At 35.0% G+C, this 16,085-nt stretch overlaps 1 protein-coding gene across 4 annotated transcripts; it reads right to left on the bottom strand.

The window, feature by feature from the left end:
- Nucleotides 1–2,950: 2,950 nt before the first annotated feature.
- On the bottom strand, nt 2,951–16,031 carry CEP44 (centrosomal protein 44). Of its 4 annotated transcripts, none has more exons than XM_039551434.1 (11): nt 15,929–16,031; nt 14,389–14,531; nt 13,656–13,803; nt 12,504–12,650; nt 11,509–11,616; nt 9,938–10,066; nt 9,344–9,553; nt 6,534–6,603; nt 4,560–4,687; nt 4,270–4,307; nt 2,951–3,468 (listed from the first exon to the last, which is right to left on the bottom strand). In XM_039551434.1, exons 2-11 carry the CDS (start codon nt 14,475–14,477, stop codon nt 3,360–3,362), a joined length of 1,176 nt encoding a protein of 391 aa, XP_039407368.1. In that variant the 5' UTR covers nt 14,478–14,531; nt 15,929–16,031; the 3' UTR covers nt 2,951–3,359. The 4 variants fall into 4 exon arrangements, with proteins under 4 accessions (XP_039407368.1, XP_039407366.1, XP_010399751.1 ...); XM_039551432.1 differs by having other exon boundaries at nt 9,938–10,069; nt 15,929–16,030; XM_010401449.3 differs by lacking the exon at nt 15,929–16,031 and adding an exon at nt 15,561–15,907 and having other exon boundaries at nt 9,938–10,069.
- Between the last annotated feature and the right edge of the window lie 54 nt (nt 16,032–16,085).

Below are 16,085 nucleotides of genomic sequence, written 5' to 3'. Positions count from 1 at the left end.
TATGAATATGCACATTTGGACTTTGCATAGGAACTTCTCCACTTCTAGAGAAAGATATCCTTCACCAGTAAAACACCAACTTGACCCATTCTCTCTCCTGTTGCAGCTGTTGACAGCACAGCAGGCTGCTCCAACTGAAAGTTCAGGCACAAACATTTGGATGCAATGTCATAAGCTGATCACAGAGCTGATGTGAATGAGAAAAAATAAAAAAAAAAAAAAAAAAAGACCACCCCAAAAATTACAACCAATACCCCTCACTATTTATTTTCAGAAAAGTATATTTAAGTCACATCAGTTACAAAACACAGTTGATAACACAGACAGATGGGAATGATCAGCACTGGGAGGAAATCCCTTAAGCTGCCAAAAACTTCAGCTTTGTGAAACTATTCTCAGCATTCATGGAAAGTATTCAAGGCTCTCTAACTCTTAATCCCAGTTCATATTTCAACATGCACTCAATGCAGTGCAGCAACACCAGGTAAGAAGAGAACAGGTAAGAAGAGAACTTTCACAAGTGTGAAAGTTTATGAAGACCTTGCAGTATGTTTTAGAAATATAATTACACCTTTGATTAAAATACCCTGAAGTATAATATTCTTTGACATTGCTTATGCTAAAAACTAATGACAAACCTAACATTGGCAAAATTATATTTCTGTTGATTTTGAGTCTATCATCAAGTGATTTTGCTTTACAGCGTAAGTTTTCTTTACAATAAAATGGCAAAGGGAAAGGGGAAGGGAAAACCAATACACAATGCTGTGTTAGAACACCAGTGCTCCATGCTAATGCTAATTGTTGTTAACCTGTAACTAGAGCAGTTTGCTCCCAGAGAGTAAAAAGCCTCACTACTTCCAAATCAAGCATCTGTTCTAAAGAGATTGTCTAAAGACAATGAGTTTTGCAATGACTGATAACAGCATTTTTCTCTCAGGTAAGGTCACATTACTTAAACAGAGATACTAAGTTTACTACTCCTCATTAAATAAGCTGTAGGATGCTCAGGTGAAGGAGTATCACAGTTTTGGTGCAACTTCTTTTCCCCGTTTGGGACACTCAAGTTAAAAGTGTTTTAACCAGCACCCTTCTGGCACAGGTGACAGAGTGCACTGTCCCAAAGACCACAACACAGACCTTTAGCACACAGAAATCTGCCTACATACAGAAGCAAAATACCATCATTAAACAATTTTTGCAGATATAATACTTTTCCTGAGGAAGCATAATTTACTGTCTGAGGATTATAAGTGAATTAAGATATTTTCATCACACAGAGTTAAAAAAGATCCCAGAAAAAAACTGAACAGGAACTATATGTGGCATAAAGTGTTTGAAAAGATAACTGTAAATAATTAGCAAATAAATAATTTTAAGGTAGAATACTTTACAATTGCAACTGTTTGAAATTATGCTTAACTTCCAATGTCAAAAAAAGCAGCTGATAGAAAAAAGCTGTTTCAAGTCCTGTTCACTAGTGATTAGTAAAGAATTTTAAGCATCTCTAATAAAAAGTTAACTATGTAAATTCCACAATTAGTAGCTTCTAACATATTTTGATCATCTTACTTTCCTGTTTCTCCAGAAAAATTAACCTTTACAAGACAATAATGCACTTCTCCAACTTCAGTTTGTCCATATCCTTGATTTTAGCTTTTCATTACTATATAAGCTGCTGGAAGGAGGAAATAGTTGAACAACTTGGGATTTTCAATTTTGTACCACTGAATAGAGATGATATTGCATTGCAGACATAGAGAAAGTTCTTTTTCTAACACTTGCTGCATTCCCCAGATGCATTCAATGATAAGTCTCTGTAACTTGAATCAAGTATGTTGACTAACATTTCTCATTTTTGCCATGACATCAACAAACAACAGATTCATTCCTCTGGTTCCTGACACAAACATTATCAAATATCATAGAGAATGAATATCTTACTGAACATAAAAGCCTCTTTGACTCCAAGACAAAGAGGAAAAATAAAAGAGATAATTCAAAATATTTGACCATAGCGACTTAAAGCAGACAGAAATATTAATTTTTACCTCTTTGATGACTTTATAAAGATTTCCACAAGATGGGGCTGTAGTCCTATTTTAAGACATTAATTGCTCTAACATTTAGAAGAAAACCTCATTTCATTTCATTGTTAGAATAATGAACAGTGATTTGCAAGGCCTATTTTCAATTAAGAAGCAAAACACATTCCTACTATGTAATTTTCAAATCTTTTTAGTTTCTTTTATTTTTAAACAACTGAAAAAGTCCTTTGCAGAAATCAAAAAAAACCTGAACTAGTTTATGTAACATAACAGATCACCGTAAGTTCTTCTGTTTCTGTTTAAAATAAAGTCCATTTATATTCAATATGGTTATCAAAAAAATCATAATTATTGTTAAAACACAGAAATCACTTTTTACAGGATGTCAAATACCTGCTTTTGCCTTCATCTGCAAACTGTGCCCAAAAAAAAATTGTAATTCTTTTGTAATATTAAACTCCAAAAAATCTTTTTAAGTGAAGTATTAAAACAAATGAACCTTGATATGACAGGCTACCAATTTACAAAAAGTAATAAATAAATAAATCTTACCAAGCCTCACACATCTTTGGTTTGATCATATGTTTATGGAAGTCTTACATCTACTTATGTCTCTAAACAGAAATCTTAATATGGCTTCAAATAATGAAAATGTTGTGTTTCTTTGTATACTGGCTGGTCTCCATCTGTGCTGCTGGTCTTAAAATGTGTTGGGTAAGAGCACTAAAACACTCAACACATCTCTTGCAGTCAAAGTCTGTGGACTTACTTGCACATTTTAGTGTTTAGGATCAAACTGACCCTCACTTTGTCAGCGTTAATGGAAGCCATAAAGTGTTGGTGCTCTCCAGCTCAGCATGAAAACTTATATTTAAAAATAAAAAAAAAGCAAGAAAGGTACATATTTGAAACTGTGTATGTAAGTTTTTTATTAAGACTTATTCAACAGTACAGATGGTAAGATGGTATGTAAGAATGCCTCTTGGGTGTAATATGAAAGTTACAGCTGGAATGTTTCCAACAGGATGTAAACCATGGTCCTCAAGCCCGCACTTTAAAAAACATATTACTTAGCACACTGCTAACAAATGTCAACACAAGAATACACTCCTGTAATGACTTAAATTTACAAAAAGAGCAAGGAGGGGGGAAGAAGCTATGTGTACAGTCTTTAAAACCTAAAATTGTGGTCGTGGGGAGGGAAATCCATACACAGATGCATGAGTAAAATACTTATTCAACGAAATAAAAGCACTGGTGATCATTATAAATTTGATATATTAAAAATTTAATGCTGTACAAATATACATATTACTTCTGGTATCCATAAGTCTGCAGAGACCAGGTCTGAAGACCTGTGCTTTCAGGTATTCCCAGATGTGGACTTGGTGTTTTGAGCAATTTGAAGGTTTCTTCAATTCTGAAAATAAATTTTGTTTACATGTGTTTAATAAAATAAGGTAAGAAATAACTGGCTTGCTTTTAACTTTCTAATTACCTAAAATACTAACAAGCAGCATGAAACCGTAAGTTTTCTCTCACCCCCCCGCCTTTTCCTCTGCAATTGGTTCCTATTTTAAATGCCTACCCTATAACAATAAACCCTAAGTACACAAAGAAAGAAGCAACCCACAGAATAAAATTAAAATCACAGAAAAGGCTAGAGCTTTTTATAGGCCACGCACTTGGAGAACAAAAATCTCTTGCTAGAGAAACATTATAGAGCAACGCATTTCTCTTCAAATATAATAAAAATATAACAAAAAATTTCATTAGAGATCTCAGGATTAATACAAAATTCATCTTAATACAGTTATTGTAATGCTTAGGGTGAAATTGGTTTTACTTTTCCTTAAACAATAAAAGCCAGTTAAGATAACGTAGTTATTTTTCAGGAAGAAAAGTTGCAACTACCAGGGAATTTCAATCAGGAGATAAATAATATTCCTATTTCTTATCAACCAAACTCTAAACACTCTTTAATCTCTAGTTAATACTATTAAGAGTGCTTTCTATTGCTTTTTAGAAACCAAAACAGTGACTCATCCTGCAAATACAGAACTGTAAGTGGATTTATTATCCAGTAAAGCCATAAGGAAATGCCACACCTGACGTAGAGACCTTTGAGGTTTGGAACACATATGTACATTCTCTGTATGCCTTAGTCCAGTACAACTCCCTCCTGGGAAATAAATTCCTGCTGCCCTTTCCTATTACTTACATTTTACTTATCTTTTCCATTCTTTGCCTTATTGTCTCCTACAATTTAAAAGCAACAAAGTTAGTAAACTCTTCAAAGCTGACATTCTTCAGATGGACTTTCAACTTAAAATTCAGAGAAAATGTAACTTTAAGCACTGTTTATATATAAAAGTATTTTTATGAGACAGACCTAGATGTAGTTTTGCATAGTTTCCTTGTTTTTCTATCCGTATATACAACTAAAACCAGTGCTTACTTGTTCTCTTGACCTCAAAGGAAATCTACTGAGCATTCACCAGTTTTAGTTACCTTTGAAATGTCTGTCAGATCACAAGAATTAATGGTCATGTCTTTGGGAGATTGGTCTGTGGATAATAGTGAACTGCATCCAGACGACTGAAGATGACTCTCTGGCATCTCCTCATTCCTCTCTGTATCTATAGAGAAATACTCAGTTTTATGTCACCTTTGCCTTTTTGCTCTCTTTTGCAAGGTCAGCTATCAAATAACTTGATTTACAGTATGTAATAACAGAAGAGAATGCATTGTTTAGAGAGGGAAAAGAAAAAGCTACTATGAGAGTCCAAAATAGGCTTCTCATTTTTTTAAAACAAGTGCAGTATTACACGATGTATAATACATATAATATACACAAAGCAAACTCCAAAGATTACTAAGAAGATTATTTTCTACTGATTAGAGTAAAATCAAAGCTTATGAACATCTGATTACAGTGCCAAACATTTAATAGTAATTTCATATGGTTTACATCATTTTTATTGTAAACTGCCTGTTCAAACATGTCTTTAATTTCTGCTAAGTAACCTGTCTTATAAGCAGCAGAATTTTTTTTTTTCTTTTGGAAGGCTGTGATATTCTCTGCAATTTTAGATTACTCTTGTCAGGGAAGAGAACTTAGTATCTAGAAAAAAAGAAGTTTTCCCATACCTATTTTTTTAGTAATGTCACCATCTATACATCATACCTTTGGAACATACTTAGCGACACTATTTTTTATCTAAAATTCATATTAAATTGGTTTTAAATACCTAAAATTAAAAATTGTTTATTCTGTACATCTGTGATTTCTGAAGAGTGCTACAATGAAAAAGAGCCTGAAAGTATTCCAAGTACTCTACTTCTCAGATAAAAGACTTAAGACTGTCCCAATAACTTTTATGCCTAAAATTTCCTGAATTTTAGAAAAGCAGGAATAACAAATTCAGAAGAATTTGAGGAGTCTGAAAATATGAAAATTCTCTTTTACAGACCATCTGCCTGTTTACTCACTACAAAGTTCTCAAGTGTCAGTAACACACCACTAAACTTTTCAAAGGAAGTAAACATGCTGCAAGATTTCTATGCCCTGTAAAATGAAGGTCCCATTTCTGAGACCCCACAACAAAAAACAAGCTTTGACATAACCAAGACGCTGCTTTCCTAATTTCCATGGAAACTGAATTACTGAGACTCCCTTTTAATTACAATTCAAGAGCCCAACACTGGACAAAAATGCCTAATTTGTGAGAACGGAAAATAGAATATCCTCCTTACCATGGGTGGTAAGAATAACAGCTGCCACAAGGGAAACAGACCAAGTCAGTGAAGAACAGGGGGAGCTAAGGGAGCTAACAGAGCTAAGGGCTAAAGAGCTACCATTGAGGAAGACAGAAGAATCACTCATGGCCTAGGCAATGCTTTTAACTTCTTTCCCAGTTAAGGCTTCGCTCACTTCTTGTTATGTTATCAAAATTAAGTGGAAGTTGGAAATGGAAGAAAAAGATTTTGTCTTTCTCTTCAAAATAAGAAAGTTTAACAAAAATGCCAGTTGGATAGCTGCTTAGTGCTTCAGGGATGAAATATAGAAAACATTCAATAGTGAGCTGAAAAACAACACAGCAACTTAAAACATACTAGTGGCAGTAAAAATAACTCAATTTGTGCTTAAGAACAGAGCATTTTTAAAACATGATGATAACTGCTTTAAAGTTCAGATGACAGTATTGTTTTTCACAGCTTTAGTAACAGCACCTTAATTAAATTTGCATCTCTAATACTTTTAGTAGCTATTTCTAACTATTACTTACTATGCTATAGCAACTAAATCTTCTACAGAGTAAGTTAGAAACTTGAAATGAGGAGGAGGTTAACTTCTAATATGCAGTACGGTTTTAAATTCAGAGGCATTAAATTGCAGTTATCTACTTAAACTATTTTAGTCAAGGTCAGCAAGAAGTGTTTAGCATATTTATGTTAATTAAAAGGAAAATCATTAATACTCACCAAGAGAAACTGGAATGCTTCTAGAAGTACTTTCTTGATTTATATTGCTGAACTCTTTAGGTAAGTCTCTCTGAAATACAAGTTTACTGCATTTTAGCCATACACCCTGTCTAAATCATCTTCTGACTGAACAAAAGTATATTTAAGTACTAAGTATGTATGCATTTGCTTGCTACACCATCCAGAAACGCTGGCACTGCACAAATATCTTCATAGGACTAAAAAAACTCAACATTTCCATACGTATGCTTCATTAAAACAGTAGTCCATTTCATGGGGATTTTTTTCCTATCAGTATTGCTGTTCATAAAGAGGTCGAAACCAGGCCAAAATACAGTGCATATAACTTAGGTATGAGTAGAATGGACAATCAGACTGCTCTTAGACTGTACTAATCATTACATCTCAACATTGGTTGCCATTAGCTTAACAAAACAAGTGTGCCTTCTACCGCTGGCTGTTATTCAAAAACACAGTCCTCAGTTCTGAAAAATAGCCTACAGACTAACTCAAATTCATTCCACTTAAATGCCTGGAACTCAGAAGGCTATTTTAAGCTGGTTTCCCAGGCTCCTAAATGAGAGAGGGCTCTTTTAAGAAATGTTCTCAGTTTAAATCAATCTTAACTTTAAAAAGGTTGTTCATAAGGAAGGAAACAATAGTATTTTTGAGTTCACCTTTCTAATTTCAGAGTAAAACAATGCAACACTCAAAAAACAATCAGACATTTTTTACCAATGAGTTATCATTACGGTTTGACATCTCAGCCTTTAAAATATGTCACTTCGTATTGTGAATCAACTACATAGGCTAACAGGGGAATACTATACCCAAATAAATGAATGAGGGAGAAATAGTAGGTATTGTATAGGGAAACGATGGAAAAAACCTGTAATGATGTCTATCTCTTCACAAATACAAAAATAGAGTCTGCACTGACTATGCCTGTTCAATTCCTTTCACTGAAATGGATTTGGTAGCTTTCAGACTTTCCCAGAGCTAAATGCACAGCTGCTGCTACTTTGACAACAACAAGAGACAGATCTTAGAGTGCTCCTGCTATGCTGGCTAGATGCCAAAAAGTCCCTGAAAAGTGCACAAGTAAGAGACGAGTAATTCTGAATTGTTCTGTATGCGTGAAGCATGACTTGGATCCAATTTCATGAAACAAAAAAGCAGAAATTCTGTGGCCCAAAGGATTATTTCTTAGCAGTTTTCAAATGTCTATTTGCAAAACAGTTAGTTTTGGAGACTATTTATACATATATAAACAGCCTTGTATATTTATATATGTAAAACCAGTTAACTTTGCTTTGAAAAAAGACCAGCAACAATGACACACGGAACTATAATTTAACTTGTTTCTGCAGGTGAATTCTTTCAGTAACATGCAGTACAGAAATATAATTATCTCACTAGAAATTTCTGAGCAGTATTTTTGAGAGTATTTTCCAAATACTATCCCAACCATACGAACAACTGCAATAAACATATTACTGAAGCAGTAATAAACCAAATTTACAAAAATAAAGAACAAATCTAGTCTGAAACACAAGCTTTCCCATGTGCTAAAATAATTTCTTGAAAAGAATACATTTGAAACAGGAGAAAAACTATCTGTGGCTGTTCACCTGAAAGCCTCTTGAGACTGCTGCCAGAAAAAAAACATTATCATTGGTGGTATTATTTGGACATATGTCTACTGATCCATAAGAATCTGAATTCAGATTATAAAAAAGAGTAGCTCTAGTAATTTACTAAGTGTCTGAGAATATCCATCCTTACTAACTGAGCTACAGCCTTTAGAAATAACCTAGTGATCAGTCTCAACACCTGTCCATTTCAAAACTTTGCATAACCACCACACTTTCAAGGCACACAATAAAACATGTCTTGCATACAAATATTAGCAACATTTTCAAATTTGTGGGGTCAGCAACATGCACAGAGCTTCTGGTTATGAACAAATTCAGCAGTTTTACAACTGCAGAGAAAAACACAACACTGATCAACTATTTTCCACAAGGGTTCTCAACTTCTAGGGAAAGCATCTGACAGTATCTGAAGGATACACAACGTGCATGTGAGAATACAGTTTTTGGATCACGTGATTAATTTCAAAGTGATGCTATGGGTCACTGCAACTCAAAATATTTACATGTGTACATATCTCAAATTACATAAAGTGCACACACAGACCTTTCAGCAGCATGAAAAATAACCCAGGAGTCTTAATGCAACAAGAGGTTTTACTTGCTATGCCAAATGTAGCCACACCACAACTGTAGTGCTTTCATACATTTAAAAATACAATGAAGATCACTGACAAGAAATAGGAAGTGGGGGAAGAGAGTGGAAATAGGAGAAAAAACCCCACTGATTAGCGTAGAAATTTCAAGGACCCACAAATTAAAAATAGGATTAAAGTAAGAATTAACTTTTTGATTAACCCTGCATTTTCCACTGTGCATGTCATCTATTTTTGTCAGTTGTATAGAATGAAGACTCTATGTTCAAAAACTTCCTTCTATAACTTCAGTAGTAAACAAAATGACATTGAATCATTACTAATGAGAACATATTTCTACAAAGAAACAGTTTCCAATGGAGAGCTTTGGTTCATAGAGTATGGGAAAACAGAATTTAACAGTTAAGAAAAAAATACCATCAACTTCATAAACAGCACTTCCATTCAGATCATGCTTTTAAAACCAGTGAAAAAACACATCGAGAGGCAGGGAGGGCAGAAACAGACCAACAAGATTGTGTCTGGGCAATTTTTGTTATACAATTAAAAGAAGTTAGCATACCTTTTTGGATTGTAACAACAGTTCTGTTTCAAGAAGCAAAACTCGATTCAATAGGTTATTCCAGTCCTTCTCATCTATGATCACCTTTCCTTGCAGTTTCTCTTCTAAAACTCGTAGCTTATCTTCCATCCAATCTAGCTTATGAAGCTTTTCCTGGAAATCCGCAAGCTGATTCTTTAAAAACTCAATTTCTAAATTATCTTCTATGACCTGAAAATATCAATAAGAACATGTCCTCTAATTGCAAAACAGATACAATTCATCATTTGATCAAACAAATTAAGTGCAATCTTCAAGTTCAGTAACCATATCCTGCTACATTATAAAATTATTTTCTTCCAGAATTACCAAAATATGCCTATTCAGGGAACTCAGCTTTTAAAAGAAGCTGTTGACAGAACTGTGTCTTGAAAGAGACGGTACAATTAAACTGACTTTTCTTTTTTCCAACTTTTTCAATACACTTATTAAATAACTATCAGCTCATGCTCCTGAAGTATAACTATAATGTAAAAACCTTTATCCCTTTAGAAAAATCCTGTAAAAAATGGTTAAGAATACATGCAGACAGCATCTTAAAATAGAAGTTCTTACTTGTTCACATTTAACTTCCACAATATCATGATCTAGGCACAATTCTTCCTCATTCCCTCCCTGTGCTGGAAGGGGTAGTGGATGAAGGTCACCACTAACTTCTTTTCCTGAGTGCCGTTCGACTAGAGGCTTCTTTTGAGTATGTTAAAAAACAAACAAACAAAATCAACAAACTGCTGGTGTTTTTCATTACAAAAATGAATTAGCCAAGTAATGACACATACAACCTATTATTTTAATACTTATTTAAATCCAACTATCTTATCCCAGCTGGTTGCAAAATACAGAAAGCAACAGCAGGCAGTTAAAAAAAAAAAAAATCATACAGACTTGAAGGAACTGTAAAATAAATATGCACACACTTCACCATATATACTGTGTACCTTGTTTCCTCTCCATAAACAGTAATGAAGACATTGATGTCTTCCCTTAATGTAAGGCCCGTTAGATTCCTAAGTGTGGACTGGAAAATATCTTACTACATACAGTGAAATGCATATGTATAGACAGTTCCAACATCAAAACCATGATTAAAACATTAAGGAAAAAAGTTTAGCTAGGAAGATTAGAATTCTCCCTTCTTCTTGACAACTGTCAGCAAAATAGCCCTACGAGGTACACATTAGTTTCCTTTGAAGGATTCCCTTAGAGAAAACAAATTTTGCAATTCTTTCTAGGTGGATTAAATCCTATGATATTGTCACAAAACAAAATAAAATACTTAATGATTAACAATGCACAATTACTAGTTCTGTGAAGCATCTTAACATGTACAGATTCCTCGATGTTTTAGTTAAGCTGAAACTCTGCTCTACTAGGGTATTCTTAAAACACACGTATCTATTCAGTGCTACTATTAAACAACTAGAAGAGACAGAGAAGCCATTCCAAATACTTTATTTGTGAAGTTTTCCTTGATAAAAGCAGTATTTTCCTTATAAATAGAAATCACCACCTATTAACAGACAGCCATAGTCCTAATAGTTTTCTACCATTTTATTCTGCACCCTTTTAGCAGAAAATATTAGGAAAGCTGCCTCCTTCACATGTCAAGAGTAGCATAATGTATAATCATTTTTACTCAATGCATAATCATCTCACCTTTGCAAAACCAAAGCCAAGAGCAACGCTACATTATGAAATCTTTGCTGAAGAGATTCTTACAAAAGAGCAAAAAGTGTTTTGAAAGCTGTGTTGAAAACATGTGTTAGGCCAAGCAAACTTCACTCTTCAAACATGATATAGCTTCTTTGTCCGATTTTATCTTTTTCCATTGCTGTCCCTTACACTTGATATAATTCAAATATAGCACAAACAACAGCACTAGGTCATTACCACTAAGACTTTGAAATCAACTACTCAGTAAAAGAGAGAGGCAACATTCTCTGTATTCCAGTTATTACTTCAGCCAACCACACTTTGGGGAAAAACAAACAAACAAACATCAGCCCACCTCAAAACTGGTTTGATTAAGCACTAAAATCTAAACAAAAGCAAAAATTTCAGCAGGAGCCTGAGTTGCTACAAATGAGATTAACCTTCAGACATAAACATAAAAATTATTTTCATACCTGTCTGGAATTCAGAGCACTGCCACTAGGATCAGCAAGACCTTTACCACAGTTTGACCATACTTCAGATTTAAAAGGTCTGATTTTCTTCCTCGTTTGGGATTTAACCTCCAAAGTGAACAGAAGAAAATAACACAGGAAAATTTTCAGGATTCCACACCCCACTTTCTACCACCATCACTGACAGTCAGGAATATTTCATGGCACACACACACAAACACATTTAAACCTCTGTAGTACAATAATGTCTAAAAAAAATTAAATATGACCCAAATTTATAGAGAACACAGACCCAGAAGTGAATGCCATACTTTTATACTCATTAATGGCTATGCTAGGTTGCATCAAAGATGGTTTTATAATAGAAAAGACAACTTGCACCAGACTTGAAAGTAAAACAAATACAAAAAAAATGTAGTTATGTCTTCAAAACGGACAAATTAAGTATACAGAAGTCCTGAAGACTTGTTATAAACTCAAAGGAAACAAAATCCTGTAAAACATAAAGACTGGTAATTGTTTTCATTAAAGCAGAGACTGATACACAACAAACACTGATTAAAAAAATGCCACTACAAGTATCGTTGATAAAAATAATCAGATTTGAGAAACAAATACAAGTGTCATGTTTAAATTGTTAAGGAACTTCAACATATTAGATGATTTTGCTTTGCCTTTAAATTCATCTGAAAAGTTTATTGATTCACATGTTCACTGTATCAAGAAGTGCAAAAGAAAACGCATCACTTACCGTAAAGGCACCAAGTATTAGACTTATCTTCATTCTAATATTTTTTTTAATACTACAAATTATTGGCAGCTTCATGTCTTGAATGAAAGCATTCAAGAATCTTACAATGGAACTTCATACTAATTTTCCATTATTTGGTCCATGAGCAATGCTGCATCTTCAAACAGAAGCCGAAGGCCAGTTTATCTGCAGCATCAAGCATGTCAAAAGAAACTTACAATAAAGGTAACCATTTGATCAGTACCTTACTAGAGTTACTCAACTCCTTATGTTTCTTCACCACACAGTTAATAATGTCACAAACAATTTGCATTTTTCTTTCCGCAAAGCCACACTGAAGAAACTGCTCTTTTGTTAAAATTGGTTTATACTGAAATTGATCTCGAAGAAACTGCAAAAAAATAAGAGTTTACTTCACTTTCAAAATCACCTCACAATTTGCTGTAGAAATGGCACGCCCATATTCTTATTTTACTACAATCTTTTCTTGCATTATGCACTTCAGCAGTTAAGCTTTTTCTCATTTGATTATTTTTATATATTTAAAGATAAATATAGCTGTTTCTTCTACCTAGGCTTTAAACATACCTCGTCTTCCAGAAAGGAAGGCCTTAAAACATATCTCCTCCTTCAATCACATCACTCTTGTAAACTTTAACTCACAGTCTTAAGATACATGAAACAAATGACTACAGAAATTAATACTAAAAAACTTAAACCAAAAGCTTTTTAAAGTGAATGCACAATAAAAAGTTGTATTAATCTCAGCAAATGCATCAGAGGGCAAAGTAAATCTCCCACAGAACCCCTCTGTAAAGCAGTCTCTCAGACGGAAAACTAGTCTGAATAAGCCACTATTTCTTAATTCATCAATCCACCTTTCATAAAAACGTGCTCATGTATATTTTAAGAACAGTTCAAAGTGATTTTCAATCAGTTAAGAATTTGATTCCAATTTATAAACATTTAAGTATTCAACCTTATATATTAAAATGGCACAGTGTTTTAAAATAGCTGCATTTCTTAACTGCGCTTTCATTACAGTTTTTTGAGTTTCATGTGATTTTTTTGGTGGTTAAGATTTCTGCCAAGGTCACTTCTATAAATCTTATTGTGCAATAAACATTTCTGTATTCTTCAAAACTAACATCTAACAATATTACTGTTTCTGCAACTGTCTCAAAATTAAAATTTGGCTAACGACACATGCTTATTTTCATTAAAATCTAAACACTTGCACACAGTGACTTAGTACTCATCTTAAATCCTAACAGAACTAAAATTCATGTTCATTGCCAAAAATTTTCACTTCCTAGTAAAACTCATAGTAGATGTTTAATTTTTGTGAAGTTATAGTCAAACCCACATTTCTTTTGCAAAGAACATGAAGAGATACCTTATAAACAGCTTCGATAAAACGCAAGTCACTCTTTGCTGTCAGTTCCACATCACACTTTACCAGAAGCTCTGCTATGCAAGTTGAAAAAGATGTAAAACAATAGCTGATGATAGGTAAAAATGCAGCTGGATCACCCTTCACTAACCTATTAAGAAACAGAATTATTAAGAAACAGCAGAAGGTAACAAAAGCCTTTCATTACATGAATTCAAAAACTTAAAAGGCATCAATACAGACAGCATGTTATACCCAAACATCTTTCATTTTAAGTTTTTTTTGTCCAGGCATTTCTCATTCAGCAGTCTTTGCTGTTATTTGTAAAATGCTCAAAAAATATTTTTGTGATCTTCATATAACTTAAACATTGTCAAGTCTAAAGCCCACCAGCATTTCCAGCTCAACATTCAAGACCTTTTTGTTTCTAATCTTTACAGGACAAAACTTCCTGAAGGAAGTTTTGCAAGCACTTACAAAGAAATTAGAAAGGTGAGAGATTAACCAAAGCAAAGCAAGAACAGAAGAGGAGCAAGACAGTGATACACTTCTAGGACTGCTCTAAGAAGACTAAAACTGCATACTTTTATACTCCAGTTCACATATACCACACTCCAACTTCCCACAGTTATGTTCTGCTTACTTATCACTGGGGCAATGCTAATACGTACACATATCTTGTTTAGAGGTCTTGCTGTCATCATGTATTAGCATAAATTTCCACACTGCCACTTACACTGTATAATCCACATCTCTTGGATAATTTAACAAGCGAAGTCCTTGTTCTATCTTTCTTAAACTTCCATTTAGGTCTCCTGTTGCCATTATTCTAAATGCTATTCTTCTTTTAGATTATTAAATAAACATAAGAAAGTATGTCTGTTCAAAAAAAATATGTACACAAAAATTACAAAATTACAAATACAATAGAATTACCACTGAAATTCAAAGGTTTTTGCCCCCCTTTCTAGACACTCCTTTTTCCAAAGCATTACAATACAGCACAGAACTACAGCTCAATACCAATTAAAATCAACCAACATCTTCATTCATTTTAAATAGGACCAAGCAGTAATCTTCAATGTGACAAACTACCAAAGTCAAAGATATCTGAAAGGTTATTAGGAATGTAGAGCTGGCTAAACAAAAGTACACAACACTTATTGTTGAAAACTTGGAAGAATTTAACCAATTATTTGGAAATTGAGGCAGCTATTCTTCCTGCATTATGTTACAATATGATCCATTCTATGGTTTTGCAAATTTAACTAGATAGTAAGACAAATCTCAAAGAGTCTGACAAAAAACTGAAGCTTTAATCTGCAATGCAAATACTCAAGAAGACACTTGCACAGGATTTTGCCTAATCATATAGGCTGTTTCCCAAAAGTATCAACAATCCTTTCTTTTTACACCAGACGTCTGGATGTAAAAACTGGTAACTACTGTCACTACAAAACAACTTAAGAGATCATAAAAATAAAAAAAATAAGTCAAGTTGGTAGAAAATCTTGGGAAGGTGAACACAGTAAAATGAGACATAGCTTTTGTCTGTAGGAATTAGTTACAGAAGTTACAGAGTGCTGACTATCAAGAGTAAAATCGAGTATAACAAAGTTTCAAGATATGATAACATACAACTTTAAGCAAGTGGCTCAAAGAAGAATTCTCAAAACCGCATATGGTATTCAAAGAATCAATGTAAAAAAAAAAAAAAACAACCAAACAAAAAAAACTACCCCGTGCAAGTTACCAAGTACGTTAACACCGTAAACGTTGTCTTTGAAACGCCCAACAACTAGACTTTCGATTTCTTCGAATTGAATCTAGACTCTCCTGTTGCTTAGGGCGGGCAGCTGGGGGGAAAACCACATTACGCAGAGATGCAAAAACGTCACTGACAAGTACCGGACTTCGCCGTCGTGCCAGCCACACAGAGGCCACCTGCACACGAGCGAACCGCACAAGAGACTGTGCCTCCTAGGCTGGTTGCTCTGGGCGCCAGCGAAACACCAGAGGGAAAAAAAGCGTGTCCCAGCCAGAACACGGTAAGGGCGGGTTGCGGTCCCGGAGCCAGCGCGCTATGGCAAACTCGCAAGAGCAGGACCGGGGCTCCACACCCGCCTTTCCTCGCCCCTACAACAACCGGAGACTGGGCCTTCCCCCGGGGCTCGCCGTCTCCGAGGAGAGGGAGAGCCCTGGGCTGGGAGCCGGGCCGCGCCGCCGGCCCGCACGGCGGGGACAAAGCCCCGCCCGAGAGCGATGCTGACGCTCACCCGCGCGGCGGGAGCGCCGCCGTTCCCTCGGCAGCGCGGCCGGGCCCCGCAGCCGCTCCCCAACGCGGCGGGCGCACACCGAATCTGCCGCCGCCACAGCCGATGGCCACTTCCGCTTCCCGCGCGTCCTTCCTCGCGGACGTCACTTCCAGCAACA

Source organism: Corvus cornix, chromosome 4 (assembly GCF_000738735.6).
Source record: "Corvus cornix cornix isolate S_Up_H32 chromosome 4, ASM73873v5, whole genome shotgun sequence".
Taxonomy (NCBI): Eukaryota; Metazoa; Chordata; class Aves; order Passeriformes; family Corvidae; genus Corvus; species Corvus cornix.
This window is presented reverse-complemented; position numbering and strand designations above follow the sequence as displayed.